Source organism: Ovis canadensis, chromosome 13, assembly GCF_042477335.2.
Source record: "Ovis canadensis isolate MfBH-ARS-UI-01 breed Bighorn chromosome 13, ARS-UI_OviCan_v2, whole genome shotgun sequence".
Classification (NCBI taxonomy): Eukaryota; Metazoa; Chordata; class Mammalia; order Artiodactyla; family Bovidae; genus Ovis; species Ovis canadensis.
In genome coordinates this window covers 38,231,279-38,250,904 of record NC_091257.1, presented here as the reverse complement: position 1 = coordinate 38,250,904, position 19,626 = coordinate 38,231,279, and the positions used below count along the sequence as shown (strand labels likewise).

General features: G+C 39.4%; 1 protein-coding gene across 2 annotated transcripts in view; it reads right to left on the bottom strand.

Moving 5' to 3' along the window:
* Positions 1-14,646: 14,646 nt before the first annotated feature.
* SPAG6 (sperm associated antigen 6) overlaps positions 14,647-19,626 on the bottom strand; it is a 60,580-nt gene continuing 55,600 nt past the window's right edge. The window contains exon 11 of one of the 2 annotated variants that reach the window (XM_069547414.1): positions 14,647-14,966. In XM_069547414.1, coding sequence (XP_069403515.1) covers positions 14,897-14,966 — 70 coding nt within the window. In that variant the 3' untranslated portion in view covers positions 14,647-14,896. The remainder of the gene's footprint in view (positions 14,967-19,626) is intronic. The other variant, XM_069547415.1, reaches the window with a different exon arrangement.

Genomic DNA, 19,626 nt, shown 5'->3' with positions numbered 1-19,626 from the left:
TGACATCTTAAACTTATTTTTTGTGAAGGACTTTTCAACCTTTGACAGGTATTATAAACTTTCCTGGCCAAAGTGTGGCCGTTTCCTAAACAAAAGTTTCAAAGAAACGGATGTTTTACAAGGGTAATTCTTTAGAGAAGCTGGCTGTTCACTCTCAAAGCACCCCACTTTCACTTCCTTCAAAATTAATCCATCATTTATGAATCAGCACCCCCTGGGGTCCTTTAGGAAAGGGCTTTCAGGTAGTAGAATTTAGCAAACTAATTTTCATGTGAAAACACTCCCTAGATGTGTCTCCAACATGATACATGATACAGAGGGTCCAGCACAGAAAAGTATTTCTGTGGCTCATTGGTGTCCGTCTTGTGTTCTGAATGTCCCAAAGACCCATGTCTTGCTCATCAGACAAGCCGCCCAAACCCCCAGAAGGGGCTGAGCAGGTGTCTGAGGGGCACATAGGACTATTGAAAAAGGGTTTCAATTTTCTTCAAAGATTTTTAGTGGGTTCACCTCAGAGAATTAATCCCTAGAGTGAAGTGGAGAGCACCCTAGACGTAAAGCTCATTCTTTTCACTATTCTCCTTTGCAAAATGTGGAGTATCACTGTCTCTTGGCCATTCCTTACCGATCACTGCTCTGAACACTGCTCTGAAATAAAAAGAGCGGGTTTGAGATCAATTTCCCGGTGTCACATGGCTTTCGGTTTTGTGCTTCTCTCACGATTCCTTTAAAGAATTTGCCATGTGTTTTCCATTCAGTCAGTAAATATTTACGAAGCCCCCAGTACTTCACCAGGCACTGTGCTAGGCGCCAGGCAACCACAGTGAACAAACAACCTTTCCCTGCTCACTCAGGGTTAGATCAAGTGGGGGAAGAGAAGTCAAACAATAAATATATAAAATATGCAACATCTAGCAGGTGGTAAGAAATGCTACGAAGGGAAACAGGAGATCAGCAATGCTCTCAAAAAACACCCTCCTCCCCTCTTTTGTCACCGAGGCCGTCGTGTAACAAACCAACAGACGCCTTTGCAGCGGACTGGAAGCCCCTTTCTGAGGTTTGGCAGCCTCCACCTTCTCTGATCGGGCAGGTTCTCTGGATATCCACTAAGAAGTCATAGAATAATGGGGTCCCCAAAGAACCTTAAACCCCCTCCTCATGCCTACGTCTGAGGCATCAGCGTGGACTCAGCAAAACAAATCTCAGGGCTGAGTCTGTGTGAGCCTCGCCCACCTCCACGGTTTTCCAATTCAACTCTTTCTGAGGGAGGAAAAAATGTGCTAAGGGTCCGAAGAGAACTCGGCCCCTCAAATTTCGGATTCGCTAAAGGAGATGGAGGGTAGTCCTCTACGACTCAGACGCCAAGACTCCAATTAGAATGAAAACGTCAGGAGAGGAAAAGCAGATTTTCCCGGGTTTAAATGACAAGGAAAACATCGCCAGCGGAGCCCGCAGAGAGCGCCCCGGTGGCCATTCAGTAAGAGCCGCTTCGCCACAGCTCTTCTCCCGCAGACAAAGGCTCCTCGTCAGTCCCTCCGCAGCCGCGAAACACCAAGTTCGGCAAAAGAAAAATAGAGCTGCTGCTTCCCGTCAGGCAGCCAGACAATAGCTGCGACCAGGCCGCGCCTAGCCGGAGGGCACAGCACCGGCATCTTTGTTTCCACCGGGTCCATCAAATCAGGCCTCCGCGGACGACCACAGAGAGGCGGCCGCGGAGGAGGTGAAAGCGACTTGGCCCCACTCTTCTCGCTAGTTCCTCTGCAGCGGGCAACGCCGCCGCAGCCAACTGCACGCTCCCCTCACCGACAACTGGGGTCCTCGGGCCCCGCGGGAAGTAGCGCCGTCCGCGCGGAGGGAAACGGCGCGCGGTGAAACGCCCGGCAAAGTGACGCGTCCGCGGAAACGCGGCTCCTCCGCGCCCTTGCGAGCCGCCAGTCCGCGGCTCCGCCCCTACTCTTGGCCAGAGCAGGCAGCCCTGGAGGCCGGCGGCCCGGGTACGGTAGGATGGAGTACCCTCCATGGCTCTGGCTTCGCGGGCGGCCCGGCAAGGCATCCGTCCCGGGGCGTTTGTCTGGCCCGCGGCTGTACACGGCCAGACCCACTCTTCCCCTCTCCAGCCGCAGGTGCCGCAGATCGGGCTCCCGCCCGGGGCAAGCGTAATAATCTGCCTAGCCGGTGTCGGCCCCGCGCCTCCTTCCCAAGCTCCCCAGCCGGGCGCCCTTAGCCTCGGGTTACTCTGCTGTAAAGCAGGGTAGTTGTGAGGGTTCCAAACGGCGAAAGCAGGTAAAGTGCCCGACGTTTAGCACACAGAGGAAGTTCTCCAAAACAGCGAAGCGTAAAAATGCATCCAGTTATCAATACGGGCAGCAACAAAGATGAATCTAAAAAAATAATAATAATTGCTTGGTACAGGTAGGGATAGGGGAGTAAACCCGAAAGACCTCAGTCTATCCGATTGCATTTATCTGAAATTCTAGAAGAAGCAAAACTGGTGTGGAAAGCCGTTGCCTGGAGGGAGATGAAAGAGGCGAGAGGATGGGAGGCAGGGGAGCAGGAGGGAACTTTGGGGGCGATGGTACGATTCCACGCCTTGATAGAACTGGATGTTACAGGATGTGTGCAGTTGCCAAAATCTAAGGCTTTGTAGTCTTCAAACGGGAGGGTTTTGTTATATTCAAATTGGGCTTCCCTGGTAGCTCAGCTGGTAAAGAATCCGCCTGCGATTCAGGAGACCCCCGTTCGATTTTGGGGTCGGGAAGATGTCCTGGAGGAGGGATAGGCTACCCACTCCAGTATTCTTGGGCTTCCCTAGTGGCTCAGACGGTAAAGAATCGGATTTAAATTACACCTCAGAAACTCTTGGGAGGGGAAGAGTTAAAGCAGTGAGTAAGCATAGTGAGGAACATGAGACAGTTTGATGGAAAATAATTGCATTTACACAATCTGAGCGCTATCTGTGCGATCTCTGAATTGAGTGGCTCCTCCCCCCCTATGAATCAGTGAACACCAGCACTAGGAATAGCTCAGGTCCTAAAAGGATGCGCTGTGCCAGACCCAGCTTGTGCACCTCCCGGGTCTGCTCAGTTGCACCCCCTCTCTCATCTTAGCCTCTAGCTTAGTGCAGAGGGGCCCTGGCCCCTCCCACCAGCCCCAGACTCGGCGGAAAAAAATAGAGGTTCAGCCTATTCTTGTCTCTGGCAATTGCCTGGACCTGTGAGACAAACTTACAACAGAGGGCAGAGAGCAAGAAATAAGTACCTCTCCTGTTTTCTCCATAGGCAGCAGGTCCCAGTGTGGCTGTCTGGAAGCTGTACTTTCTCCTCAAGTTGTTTTCAGCTTAGTGAAGCATTGCTTTTCATTGCCTTTCCCCTCACCCTTGCTGCCCTGGGGTCTTACCTCCTAATAAAATCTTAGCACTTAAACTTGGCTTGAGGCTCTGCTTTCTAGATAATCCTTTAGCATCCTTTGGGCTTTCAGTCTGTACTTGACTGAACTTTTCACAGCCATAATAGCAAACAACATTAGGATTATTTTTGACTCTGATGTACTCTCCTGTTAGCCCTGAACTGCTTTACGAGGCAGTCGGTTGAAACCAATACTAAATACATAAATTTATGTATACTTGCTTTTGTATTAGTAGAGATTAAAAAATTTTTTTTCCACTTACTAGTTCCTAGTGGTGTTTTCTCTCCAGTAAATTCCTAGAGCACAGGCACTTGTATGTTTTAAACAATTGGAAGCTTAAAAACTTGAGATGCAAAAGGAAAAAACTGCTTTTCAATCATTATCATAAAGCTATCGGTTGGGAAGGGTGGTCTAATTATATGTTTTTCAGTTCATTCATAAAACTATGTCCTATCTTTCCTAAAACCTAATTATTAGGGAAGGATATGTTAAACCTATTTACAGCAACGTCTTCTGGTCCAGAATGCTGTGCAAGACAATTTTTTTCTTTGCACTGCTTTAAATATGGAAGACTTGAGGCCACTGGCTTTGTGGCCTCCTGTTAACTGTAGGTTTGTCAGCCCTTTCTCTTGCCTCCCACTTGGCTTGCTAACCATCTGTAACTTGAGCAACAGTAATTTGAGATGAGACTGGCCAGGGTCAAATGTTAAATAGGACATTTCCACTTTCTTGACCACAAAACCCTCCCTTTCCTGGCCACTTAAACACTGTTACATAATTCTACAAACACGTGGATCTGATGATGATCTACATATGATGGCAAAGGTCACACCTGCAAATCTACCTTTCTATCAGCAAATTTTTTTTTTTTGCTAAAGACATTTTTATTGTGTATAATCTGGTGTTTCATAGCATGTAAAAATTATTTTTAAAAACATGTTCTCTCTTATCTGTATCATTGATTTTTGCAGGGAAAACTTTGTCATCCTATCAAATGAACAATTTTTCATCTTTGCCTTTGAAAAATGTTTTATCTAGGGTTAATTTCAATCACAAGCAATCATGAAGCCAGGCTGTGTTCAAAATGTATTTAAATGCATTTTCACATAAAGAAAAAGCATTTTAAAATATCGATTTATAGACATGTGATATTAGAGGACATCCCATTAGGCAACTGTGAGACTTTCTCTTTAACTCCTAGCCCTTGATTCTTTCCAAATACATGAAGGCAGATAACATTCTAGAAAATGTATAGGTTTTATAGATTTTGGCCCTCTCAGAATAGGTCATAAGCTTGCTGCACTTGTCACTAAACATTTTTAGAATTCTTTAGAGTTCTATAAGACACTGAGTCACATTCTTTTAAACGACATCATCAGGAATAGCAAATCTTTCTCTTTTGAGAGTGTATTTAATTTTTAGAAATACCCCAGAGTCATTTGAAACCAGACCAAGTTTAGGAACATTGATTAGCAGGAGAACAATGAATGTGAAAGAATAAAAATAAGTGAAGTAATACTTAAAAAAAAAAATTAAACTCTGAGAAAAGAATTAAGGAAAGATTGAAGCAGAAATTAATAAATGAGAAAACAAACCACAATTATTGATCAATTCCAAAAGTAAATATTTGGAAAAACTAGGAAGAAAGTAGAGAAATATCTGGCAACTCTAATTAAATAAAGAAAATATAAGTAAAATTATAAAGGGGATACAGAGAAGTTTGAGTTTTTAAAAAAAATTATCTGAGAATGCTATGTATATAGTTAGCTATATTCCAATACTTTTTTCAGAAAAAATATATGTCACCTAAATTTTATCAGTAAGTTAGAAAAAGTAAGTAGATCAAAACCAGAGAAGTCAAAAAAGGCTCATCTTAGAGACTTTATAAGCAAATTCTTGCAAATTTTGAAAGACATATAATTCCCTTTCTGAATATATAAATATATTAAAATGTAATTCATTTTATGAAGCAAATATAACTATAAAACCTATCAAAAGTACAAAAAGAATAGTCAAAAATATAAACTCACATAAGAAATCAAATGCCAGAGTTCCCCCCAGAAACATCAGCAAGTTATTTTCAATGAAACAAGTAATTTTTAATAAGATCAGGAAGATTTTGTCCTAGAAATGCCAGAGTATTTTAATAATAGGAAAATATTTGAAATAACAAATCATACATTTAGGCCATATAAGACAAAACCTTATCTCAATAGATGATAAAAATCTAACACCTAAACCTCATTAAAACAACTAAATTTTTAGAAATCTCTTAGTAAATATTAAACCAATAGCAAACATAATATCTTTAATAAGGTTTTATAAAAATAATGGGGCTTCTCAGGTGGCTCAGTGGTAAAGAACCCACCTGCCAATGCAGGAAACGCAGGTTCAATCCCTGGGTTTGGAAGATCCCCTGGAGAAGGAAATGGCAACCAACTCCAGTATTCTTGCCATAAAAGCATATGACTAAGACTTCCCTGCCGGTCCAGTGGTTAAGCCTCCGAGCTTTAAATACAGGGGAAGCAAGTTGGCACCCCACTCCAGTACTCTTGCCTGGAAAATCCCATGGACGGGGGAGCCTGGTAGGCTGTAGTCCATGGGGTTGCAAACAGTTGGACACGACTGAGTGACTTCACTTTCACTTTTCACTTTCATGCATTGGAGAAGGAAATGGCAACCCACTCCAGTGTTCTTCCCTGGAGAATCCCAGGGATTGGGAAGCCTGATTGGGCTGCCATCTCTGGGGTAGCACAGAGTCAAACATGACTGAAGTGACTTAGCAGCAGCAGCAGTAGGGAACTAAGATCCCACATGCTGCACAAGATAGCCAAAAAAAAATGTTTTTTAAGTATGTGACTACTGCCTTTTGAAAAAATATATTAATAGAATACAGATTATTCAGCACTTGATTTTTTCATTATATATGGTATCTTGGACATCCTCCCATATCAGCACATAGATGTGCAAAATTTTTTCATAGTTTATTATTTGAATATACATGAATTATAGAACAGTTTACATATATGAATGTGCCATTATTTTTCATTCACCTATTGGGAAATATTTTCTAGTTTTCTGCAATTCTATACAGTTACATTAGCATCCTTGCATATCTTTGCTTATTGGTACTGGTGTACTAGGATTAATGCCTAGCAATGTAATTGCTGGATCCATTTCTGAATAGATATTTTCAAATTAGCATCTAAAAACTCTGGATTAATTTATAATCTTAAACATTTGCCAAAATATTGATAATTGTTGAAGCTAGGTAATGGGCAATGAGAGTTCTTTTTACTATTCAATCTTCTTTGGGGTGTTTTTTCAAATTTCCATATCCAGTGATATGACAGGAGAGGCATTCTCCTTAAAATCAGGTATAAAGATGCTCACTATCAACTCTATCCTTTAAAGTTATGCCGAAATAATTCTGACAAGAAACAAATAACAGGTAAAATACTGAAGGCAGAAGAAAATTTACCTTTATTTGCGGATGTTTTGCCTAGAAAACTCAAGAGACATGATTAAAAAGCTATTTAAAATGACTATTAAAAACCAGCAACCTTTCCAGATCCAGTAATAACCTGTTGGGAAATATATATTTTTAAAAGATTCTATTAACATATAAATATATTGGCAGCACCTGGAAGGGACTGACTGATGCAAAGAAAGAAAGAAACAAGCATGAAAGCAAAAGATGTAAATAGATTGAGAAATCTGATATGCTTCTAGGTAAATGTATCTGTTCCTTTATTTGTGACTTTAACCAAATTCCAGTAAGATTGTTTTTTAATGAAAAAAAAATTGCTATTTGGAAGAAAAAACAGAATCAAAGCCAGAATACTTTTGAAAAGAAAGAATAATAATAGGAGATTCACTGTACCAGATGTTAATGCAAATTATAAAGCCAAAGTAATTACAGCGATTTTGAATGACTGAGAAAAGCTTGACAAACAGATGAATGTTTCAGAAAAAGTCCTGAAAGAAAATTTAATATGTCCATAAATGAAGCATCACCAATGAGGAGGACATAGAGTATTCAAAACTGGCCAATAATTTAGTCCATTAGATGCTCACTTCATACAATTTACTGAAATAATCCCAAGTGGATTAAAGAGGCAAACATGAAATATTAAAAGAAAATATAAATGAGTCCCTTAAATAAGGAATTTTGAGTGGGAAAAATGCAAAATAATGGAAGATACATAGATGTATCTGCATAAACATTTAGAACATCTGTATGTCAAAAATGAGAGGGACATTTTTGGATGAGATGGTTAGATAGTATCACTAAATGGACATGAATTTGAGGAAACTCTGAGAGACAGTGGAGGACAGAGGAGCCTGGTGTGCTGCAGCCCATGGGGTCCATGGGGTCACAAGGAGTCAGGCATGACTTAGTGACTGAACAACAAGAAGTCAAAAATAACAAGAAATAAAAAGTTGAGAAGTAGAAAGATATTTGTCATAAATATAAAATGTAGAGTTAGTATTTGCACCACAGTACTTAAAAGCCTTTTCAAAGAAAAAATCCCAATACCTTTGGGGCAAAAACAGCATCCTTGTATTATGGGTTATGTCTTATGAATTCAGAGGAAACCACTTTGAAGAAGAGAGTTCATTTGGAAGAATCATTTGTCCCATTTTTAGAATGCAAGGTTTTGCTTTTGATATATTCTGATTTGTTTCCACCTTACTTCATGTGTACAAAGTGATGATATTTGAATTACATGATAACTTTTTTTCCAGTTCTTTTTCAAAAGCAAACCCTAGAATACTGTACTTCCCTGTCTCCTCCTACAGGGTTCACTTGACTTCTCTCATTGCAAATCTAGGGGTAGATATTCTTACTATCTCCATTTTCCAGGTTAGGAAAGATGTATCTCTGTGGCTTTAAAAAGGCAGCAAAGTGAAGTATCAACATAAACATGTCATTAGAGGAGAAGCTCTGCCCAGTGAACACAATTTGGAGAAAGAGAGGCCTGTCAATCCACAAAGGTGTGTGCTTAGCCAGGATTCTTACATCCTGCCCCATCTTTAGCTCACAGACCACACCCAAGGGATACAGCCCAGCTTTCAGCAGTACCTGAACAAGGACAGTCAGAGGCGAGGCTGGGAGGAAGTTCACAGATGTCTGCACTTGTGCTAACACCTGCTGGGGGCTCAAAACAGGGACTGTTTTGAGCATGTACTGACTTCATAATACGCATGAATTGTCTCATGTAACCATCAGCAAACAACCCCAGGACTTACGTACTTTTATGATTTCCATTTTCCACTTAGGAAACTGAGGCACAGAAGAAGTAAGCAGCTTGTTGAAGCTCACACAGCAAGGGAGTGGTTGAAACTGTATCTCAGTCAGGCAGGTGGGGCTGGAGCCCAAGCCCCTTGGCCACAAGCAACCATGTATAAAGCCCTTGTATCCAGAGCACATCTGACCCTCACAACATGGTAAGAAGGTCAGGAAAGATTCTCCCTGATTTACACTAAGGCAGTGGGAAGCCAGAAATGGGTTACTGGAGTTAAGTCATCTTTTCCTTTTATTTTAATGATCTGAAAAAAACTGACAGCAGAGCATGGATCGACCTGTGATAAGGAATGACTGGAGGGAAAACAAGACTTACAAAACTTGGATAAGAGAAAAAAAGTGCCCTGAACTTTAAATAGATGAAACACATGTTGCATAGAGGGGAAGGGAGCTGGGGAACAGGCAAGGGGATGTTACCCTGAGCACTGGAAGAATGAAAATTGTTCTAGCTCAGGAGCCATTGGGCCTGTAGTGATGCTGGATGATAAATGGTGAAAGAAATCATGCCCACAAGCGTTCTCATCATGTTGAACTCGTTTACCTTCCTGAAATACTAGCTCCTGGTCCATGTCACTATTTGTCCAAGAATCCTGTTATTAATTTATGTCTCTGTTTATTTACCTGACCTTTGTTTAGACAACAAGGCTAGGAGTTATGTCCAAACAACCAACAAGAAGCTCCAAGCAAAAGAGAAGTTTCACGTAGTATTAAAATACAGTCATGGTAATAAGGTTTATACAAATACTTTCAGAATTTGCTGTCATAGAACTAAAATTGTATTAATTAACCTCTGAACCTGTTGCTTGTCTTTCGATCACCTTATAAATTCCCCAGTGTCATGAATACAAGGGAACCTCACAAGAGTCACCCATGTTCTGATAAACTTATGTCTATAAAAATGATCCATGTTAAATGCACTGGAATTCTATTTTAAAGTAGGAAAATAAAGAATTATTTTGCTGTATGACTGTTGCCCACTCATTTATCTGATTTTGTTCAAATCTCAAATGATAGGTATCAGAAAATATATATTCTATACTCATTTCAAAATTTTACTAAAATCAATGGGCATCATCAACTGCAAAGAGAATTCCTTTACCTCTGTAAATTATAGCATTGACCTCAAGTTGTATGTAATGTTATATCAGTATTGTAAGATTTATCATAAGAATATTGCCTAAGTATAAACATTTTCATCAATAAAGTTCTCTCTAAATCCTCTCTCAAAAGTGAGTAAATTTCATGTAGTAAGTCCTTCCTAGCTTCCCTTTTCTGCTCCAAACCCACATTCTTTCCTTCTATAATTCTTGGCCATCAAAATCCTTCAGTGACCTGTAGCCTCCAAACAGGTTTCCAGGATTTGATCTCAAATAGTGTAAAAAAAAAAAAAATGGGGGGATTGTTCAGACTGAAATATTTGGCTATGCCTCAGGGGAAAAAAAATAAAAAGCATTCTTAATCCATGGTTCTGATTTTTTTTTTTTTCTGGTGCTGGCATGAATGAAATATAGGATGACTCATCCAATGAGAATTTGAATGCTGGTAGAAAACTGGACATAAACTCCAGTTGAGTTGAAGGAGAAAGAGATCAGGGACCTCTGGGGAAAATGCAAGATGAGAATGAAAGGAGAGATTCTATGAATACAGGAAAACAAACATAGCCAGGTTTGAACTCTAATATTTAAAGCCTGCTAAAGGCCAGTGACAGATGACACCAGGATGAGAGAAGAGCTGAGGGTGAGAAGTTTCTCGGCTGACTGTTAAATAGATGTAGCTCACTGATGAGTGTGCCCATGTGGGATTTTAATTACTCAGACATCTGTTTAGTGAAGTATATACTAAATAGTGATCAAATACAGAGATCAAATTATGTGGGGAGGAGAGTGGAGATGACATTCATGACTCAGAAAGGAGAGCGATCAGCCAGGAGAAAATCAATCCTGGCTTTACATCTCACCAACAGAGAAGCAATTATTTTAGATGTGGGGCTAGTTAGCTTCCTAGGTCATGAATTTAATTAAATAACCTTCAGAAAACAGAACAAACCACTGTATTTAACTGTCAGTAAGACATGCTACAAATTAATGATCCAAATTCCTCCTCTTCTCTCCTTACAGTTGTCAGTGACAAAACAAGGTAAAAGAAACTAATAGTTGATGTAACAACATGGATGGATTTGGGAAGGAATTATGCTACATGAACTAAGTCAGACAAAGACAAACACTGCATGATCTCACTTGTATGTGGAATATAAAAAATACAGAAATGAATATAATAAAACAGAAACAGACACAGATACCATGGTTACCAGTGGGAAGAGGGAAAGGCGAAAGGGCAAGTTAGGGGTAGGGAATTAAGAGGCACAAATTACTATGTATAAAAGGGTACATTAAACAGCACAGGGAATACAGCTAGTATTTTATAATAACTTTAAATGCAGTATAAATTATTGAATCACCATGTTGTACACCTGAAGCTATTATAACATTGCAAATCAACTAAACAATTAAAAAAATAATTAAAAGCCAGTTTGATCCTAAAAAAAAAGTCCAAAATGCCTTAACCAATGGGTAAATGCAATAGTTATAATTAAGATGGTCATTTAATCCTTCTAATCTCTGAAATAGAAGAGCTACAAATCTGTTTTTTCTACACAGTGACCTTTGTAGCAAAATAAAACATAGTATACACAAACCTCACCATTTGCTAGCACCTAACTTAATCAAAGTTAGATGACTGGAAAACACAACAAATCTTTCATGCTTTCAAGGTCAGTTTCTAAATTTGACATCTTAGACTGGAGTTGGCCTTACCCACGAATTTAAGGTCAGGGTTTATGAATCTAAGGAAAGGGTTGGAGATCTGAAAACACAACAGAAAAATCCTTCATTCTTTCAAGGTTAGTTTCTAAACTTGACATCTTGAATTGGAGATGGCCTTACCCAGGAACTTAAGGTCAGAGTTTATGTTAAGCAGGACCTCAAATCAAGTTTAGAAACAAGCAAATCTTTAATCCTGTATTTAAGGGGATAGTTTGAGAGGAAAGGTCAGAAAAACAGATCAACCTCCTGTTGTAAATATGAGGTTGTCATTTGTTTTTACATACTGCATGAAATATGCCTGTTTGGTGTTCAGTGTCTTCTATCCATTTTAATCCCTGTGTCTGGGCAAATGTGTTTATATTAGAAAACTCCATGAGGGCAGGAAATTTAGCTTTTCTTTATCATAAATCATCTGATTTAACTCCACTTATCTAAGAGTGTGGGGCCTGGTGTGCCCAGTTGCTGGCCAAAAGGTATACTCATTGACTGACAGATTGTCCATAAATCACATATTGGTTTGTAAAGAATGGAATAGTTGACAAAATTGTTTTATGCATCAATGCAAGCTATCTTCATAAGCATCTCATGAGTCAGCTGAACAAGTATTATCAGTCTTACTAATTGACAGACATGACTAGAACCCAAATGTTAGTCTCCTTTCAGGCATCACTGATACGTATGCACCTATTTCTGCAACAGGTGACTGAATGAATAAAGTTCAATCAACAGTAAGATTCAACCACTCTGTTCCCGAAGTCCTAAAAATAAATTGCTGTTCATCTAAGTTAAATGAGATATCCTAAGGACAGGAAAATTTCAGATAAACTTCAGGGGCCAGGGAGGGGAAATAGTAAGACAGGGTTCGCTCAGGCCAGAGGATTGGAATTGACAAAATTCTAACCAGGGGTGAAAATAACAAAGAATAGAGGACAAATGCTATTTTTCTTCTAGTATAAATAGAAAAAAATTTTTTTTAATCTCTTAATAGACTTTTCAAAGAATAAAGAAAGCTTCATTTTGCTTTAAGCCAAGAAACATTTCATAGCATACATTTTCCAAATTGCATATGATTACCTTGAAGCACCCATTCAAACTCCATTAAATGTTTTGTTTTCCTTAGTTTAAAACCATTTGGTAAGTATGAAATGATGTAAGAAGTGAAAATTTTCAAACATAAAATATAATAGCAAGAAATACATAATGAGAACTTCACCATTCCCATAACACTTGCTAGACTGATACAAGGCAAAAAGAAATGGGATTGTCTTAGGCATGATGAAATTTTAAAAGATACAACAAAGGTACATATTATTGGAAAATGATGACAGAGATTAATCTAGAAAATATCAAAAATAAATGGATAGGTTTCTTTTGAGAGGGGAAAAAAAGAGTCCAATTAGGAAACCTGAAGGCTAACCTGATTGGAAACTATGTCCAAGGGGCTCTCTGGTTATCACTTACTTCCTATTCAGGCCTCCAGGGTAGATCACTGTCAGGAATGTTCCTTTAAATGAAAAAAAAAAAAAAAAGACACACATGCCAACTAACCAAGACTCCTGAACCCAATCATATATTCCCCAAGGTTAGAAACACCACTCAGGAAAAATAAAAAGGACAATCAGTTCAGTTCAGTCACTCAGTCACGACCAACTCTACGACTCCATGAATCACAGCATGCCAGGCCTCCTGGCCATCACCACGTTCCAGAGTTTACTCAAACTCATGTGTACCAAGTCGGTGATGCCATCCATCTCATCCTCTGTCGTCCCTTTCTCCTGCCCACAATCCCTCCCAGCATCAGGGTCTTTTCCAATGAGTCAACATCTCGCATGAGGTGGCCAAAGTATTGGAGTTTCAGCCGCAGCATCAGTCCTTCCAGTGAACACCCAGGACTGATCTCCTTTAGGATGGATTGGTTGGATCTCCCTGCAGTCCAGGGGACTCTCAAGAGTCTTCTCCAACACCACAGTTCAAACGCATCAATTCTTCAGGCGCTCAGCTTTCTTTACAGTCCAACTCTCACTTCCATACATGACCACAGGAAAAACCATAGCCTTGACTAGATGGACATTTGTTGGCAAAGTAATATCTCTGCTTTTTAATATGCTATCTAGGTTGGTCATAACTTTCCTTCCAAGGAGTAAGCGTCTTTTAATTTCATGGCTGCAGTCACCATCTGAAGTGATTTTGGAGCCCAAAAAATAAAGTCTGACACTGTTTCCACTGTTTCCCCATCTATTTCCCATGAAGTGGTGGGGCCAGATGCCATGATCTTCGTTTTCTGAATGTTGAGCTTTAAGCCAACTTTTCACTCTCCTCTTTTACTTTCATCAAGAGGCTTTTTAATTCCTCTTCACTTTCTGCCATAAGGATGGTGTCATCTGCATATCTGAGGTGGTTATATTTCTCCTGGCAATCTTGATTCCAGCTTGTGCTTCTTCCAGCCCAGTGTTTAATACTAATGCTTTTTTTATTTAAAATTTTATCACAACTCCCTCTTAACTTCCTTTCAGCTCCATTTGTGAAAATGCATGTAAAGTCTGAGTCGAATGGTATCCTTTTCAAATTTTTCCTTAAATCCCTGAAAATCTGACTTTTGAAACTTGGGAATGTGAAACTAGGACAAGGGAATACTGAGGACCCACTTTACTTGCTTGCTTCAATCGCAGGCCTAGACTAAGAAGAAACCTTTCAATGAAAATGAGAGGGATGTCTGCAATAGTATAATGCTTAATATTGACTTCTACCCTGTCCTGTCCCAGGAAAGGTCAGGAACAGTTTAGGGAAGAATAAGATGAGAGGTAGAAAACTTAGGAGGAAGAGGAAACTTCCTAAATTTTTAGGAAAACCTGCCAGGTTACCCATAGAGTTCATGTGTTCAGATAATGCATTTGTGTAACCAGCATCAGCATCTTCAAATGCCTTGCACTTTGTCATCTGTGTCCTCTTGCAACTACTTCCCTTGGATATCTTTAGACTTTCCAAGACCAGTCTTCCTTGCCTGTGCCCATGAGGAACTGGCAAATTAATTAAGAGTTTCTGAACACTATCTTTCATCTATATCTAGTTAGAAGTGTGTGCATGTGTGATCTTTAATGGAACAATAGTAAATTTGTGAAGACCGTTTATTTTTTTAAATTTGCCTTTCCAACAGATCCTATGCAAAGGATCATGACTAGTTCCTCATACATTCAAACCACTAGTTTTTTAAAGTGTTGACATAAATTTAGAAAATATTATCCAAAAGTATTTCACATTGACTAAATTAGTATGTATTTAGCTCAAATACTTAAAAAGAGCTTTAACAAATGTCATTCACAAATACTCTGCTGTCAATGTGAGCATAAAAATGTAACTTTGCTCAGTTAGTAAGTGGTTGATAGCTGTCCACTCTCTGCAGAAGTGTTTCTGAATATCCAGGGGAATAATACCTGAAAAAGAAAATTTTCTATTAGATCTTTGTGAAAAGATTTAGCACATTAGGCACAAAAGATTCAATATAAGATGCTTATCTGAAATAACTCTTTGAATGAAATCTCTAATACACCAACCAATTATACTGCAGGAATGCTCTGTGTATGAGGTTAGAAATGATCAAGGAAGAGAATACCAGTTCATAAGACTGTACCAGAAACACAGCAAAACATTTAAGGAGTATCAGTGCAATGGTAAAGAAAGGGTATTTTCAAAGTAGCCAGAGTATTGGATCTTCAGCATCAGTCCTTCCAATGAATATTCAGATTGATTTCCTTATGGCTGACTGGTTTCATCTCCTTGCAGTCCAAGGGACTCTCAAGAGTCTTCTCCAACACCACAGTTCAAAAGCATCAATTCTTCAGTGCTCAGTTTTCTTTATGGTCCAACTCTCACATCCATACATGACTACTGGAAAACCATAGCTTTGACTAGATGGACCTTTGTCAGCAAAGTGATGTCTCTGCTTTTTAATATGCTATCTAGGTTGGTCATAGCTTTTCTTCCAAGGAGAAAGCACCTTTTAATTACATGGCTGCAGTCACCATCTGCAGTAATTTTGGAGCCCAAGAAAATAAAGTCTAACACTGTTTCCATTGTCTCCCCATCTTTTTGCCATGAAGTGATGAGACCGGATGCCATGATCTTCATTTTTTGAATGTTGAGTTTTAAGCCAGCTTTATCACTCTCCTCTTTCACTTTCATCAAGAGGCTCTTTAGCTCCTCTTTGTCTTCTGCTATAAGGGTGGTGTCATCTGCATGTCTGAGGCTATTGATATTTCTCTCAGCAGTCTTGATTACAGCTTGTGCTTCATCCAGCCCAGCATTTCGCATGATGTACTCTGTATATAAGTTAATAAGCAGGGTGACAATGTACAGCCTTCATGTACTCCTTTCCCAATTTGAAATCAGTCTGTTGTTCTATGTATAGCTCTAACTGTTGCTCCTTGACCTGCATACAGATTTCTCAGGAGGCACATGGATCACAGCCTTGTCTAACTCAATGAAACTATGTGCCATGCCATGTAGGGTCACCCAAGACAGACAGGTCATGGTGGAGAGTTCTGACAAAACGCAGTCTACTAGAGAAGGGAATGGCAAAGCACTTACTATTCTTGTCTTGAGAACCCCATGAACAGTATGAAAAGGCAAAAAGATATGACACTGAAAAAGATGAACTCCCCAGGTCAATAGGTACCCAATATGCTACTGGAGAAGAGTGGTGAAATAACTCCAGAAAGAAGAAGAGTTGGAGCCAAAGCAAAAACAACGTCCAGTTGTGGATGTGACTGGTGGTGGAAGTAAAGTTCAATGCTGTAAGGAACAACACTGCATAGGAACTGCAAAGTTAGGTCCATGAATCAAGGTAAATTGGAAGTGGTCAAACAGGAGATGGCTGTTTTAGGAAACAGTGAACTAAAATGGACCAGAATGGGTGAATTTAATTCAGATGACCCTTATGTCTACTACTGCAGGCAAGAAACCCTTAGATGAAATGGAGTAGCCCTCATAGTCAACAAAAGAGTCCGAAATGCAGTACTTGAGTGCAATCTCCAAAATGACAGATGATCTCTGTTCCTTTCCAAGGCAAACCATTCAATATCACAGTAATCCAAGTCTATGCTCCAGCCACTAATGCCAAGAAGCTGAAGTTGAAGAGTTCTATGATGACCTACAAGACCTTCTAGAACTAACACCAAAAAAGATGTCCTTTTCATCTTAGGAAACTGGAATACAAAAGTAAGTAGGTCAAGAAATACTTGGAGTAACAGGCAAGTTTGGCCTTGGAGTACAAAATGAAGAAGGGCAAAGGTTAATAGATGCTGGTCATACAAAACACCCTCTTCTGACAACACAAGAGATGACTCTACCCATGAACAACACCAGATGGTTAATACCGAAATCAGATTGATTATATTCTTTGCAGCCAAAGATGAAGAAGCTCTATACAGTCAGCAAAAACAAGACCGGGAGCTGACTGTGGCTCAGATCATAAACTCCTTATTGCCAAATTCAGACTTAAATTGAAGAAAGTAGGAAAAACACTAGACCATTCATGTATGACCTAAATCAAATCCCTTATGACTATACAGTGGAAGTGACAAATAGATACAAGGGATTAGATCTGATAGACAGAGTGCCTGAAGAACTTTGTATAGAGGTTCGTGACATCGTACAGGAGGCGGTGATCAAAAGCATCCCCAAGAAAAAGAAATGCAAAAAGGCAAAATGGTTGTCTGAGGAGGGCTTACAAATAGCTGAGAAAAGAAGAGAAGCTAAAGGCAAAGGAGAAAAGGAAAGATATACCCATCTGAATGCAGACTTCCAAAGAATAGCAAGGAGAGACACAAAAACCTTCCTAAGTGATTAATGCAAAGAAATAGAGGGAAACAATAGAATGGGAAAGACTAGAGATCTCTTCAAAAAAACTAGAGATACCAAGGGAACATTTCATGCAAAGATGGGCCTAATACAGGACAGAAACGGTATGGACCTAATAGAAGCAGAAGATAATTAAGAAGAGGTGGCAAGAATACACAAAAGAACTATACAAAAAAGATCTTAACGACCCAGATAACCACAATAGTGTGATCATTCACCTGGAGCCAGACATCCTAGAATGCGAAGTCAAATGAGGGCCTTAGGAAGCATCACTATGAACAAAGCTAGTGGAAGTGATGGAATTCCAGTTGAGCTATCTCAAATCCTAAAAGATGATGCTGTGAAAGTGTTGTACTCAATATGCCAGCAAATTTGGAAGACTCAGCAGTGGCCACAGGACTGGAAAAGGTCAGTTCTCATTCCAATCCCAAAGAAAGGAAATGCCAAAGAATGTTCAGACTACCACACAATTGCATTCATCTCACATGCCAGCAAAGTAATGCTCAAAATTCTCCAAGCCAGGCTTCAATGGTACATCAACTGAGAACTTCCAGATGTTCAAGCTGGCTTTAGAAAAGGCAGAGGGACCAGAGATCAAATTGCCAACATACATTGGATCATCAAAAAAGAGAATTCCAGAAAAGCATCTACTTCTGCTTTATTGACTACACCAAAGTCTTTGACTGTGTGGATCACAACAATAAATATATGATACAATAAATGGATTTAAAAAAACTAGCAAGTGTAATTTAAAATTTTCTAAAACACTTGGAATAATTAAACCTCCTAAGATATTTTCTCCAGAGAAATCCTAACCTTCAAGACTTACTTTATCCTTTGTTAATTATCTTTATCTATCCTCAGGTGCTTGACTTAAAAATTCATAATTTATGTTACATTAATTTCTTCTACATTTTGTCAAGTTACTGTGGATAGAAGAGCTGTGTTTTCTCAATAGTGTGCTTACAAGCAGTCATGGATAAACATCTACATACATACATACATACATAAAGAGCTACATTAAAGAATATTTCTCCACCAAAGACTTGTGTGAGTGCTCAGTCGCTCAGTTGTGTCCAACTCTTTGCAACCCCACAGACTTGAGCCTGCCAGGCTCCTCTGTCTGCTATACAGCAAAGTGACTCAGTTATACACATATAGATGTTCTTCTTTTTATATTCTTTTCCATTATGGTTTGTCAAAGGACATTGAATATACTTCCCTGTGCTATACAGTAGGACCTTGTTGTTTAAACATCCCATATAATAGTTTATGTCTGCAAATTCCACCTCCCAGTCTTTCCCCACTCTTGGCAACCCAAGTCTGTACTCTATGAATGTGAGTCTATTTCTGTTTTATAGATAGGTTCATTTGTGACATATTTTAGATTCCATATATAAGTGATATCTTATAGTATTTGTCTTTCTGATTTACTTCTCTTATTATGATAATCTCTAGTTGCATCCATGTTGCTGCAAACAGCAATGTTTCATTCTTTTTTATGGCTGAGTAGAAAAACATCTACTTCTGCTTTATTGACTACACCAAGCCTTTGACTGTGTGGATCACAACAAACTGTGGAAAATTCTTCAACAGATGGAAATACCAAACCACCTTACTTGCCTCCTGAGAAATCTGTATGCATGTCAAGGAGCAACAGTTACAACCAGACATAGAACAATGGACTGGTTCCAAATTGGGAAAGGAGTACCTCAAGGCTGTATATTGTCACCCTGCTTATTTAACTTATATGCAGAGTACATCATGTGAAATGCTAGGTTGGATGAAGCACAAGCTGTAATCAAGACTGCTGAGAGAAATATCAATAGCCTCAGACATGCAGATGACACCACCCTTATAGCAGAAAGCAAAGAGGAACTAAAGAGCCTCTTGATGAAAGTGAAAGAGGAGAGTGATAAAGCTGGCTTAAAACTCAGCATTCAAAATATGAAGATCATGGCATCCAGTCCCATCACTTCATGGCAAATAGATGGGGAGACAATGGAAACAGTGTCAGACTTTATTTTCTTGGGCTCCAAAATCACTGCAGATGGTGACTGCAGGCATGAAATTAAAAAGGTGCTTGCTCCTTGGAAGAAAAGCTATGAATACCAACCTAGACAGCATATTAAAAAGCAGAGACATCACTTTGCTGACAAAGGTCCATCTAGTCAAAGCTATGGTTTTCCAGTAGTCATGTATGGATGTGAGAGTTGGACCATAAAGAAAACTGAA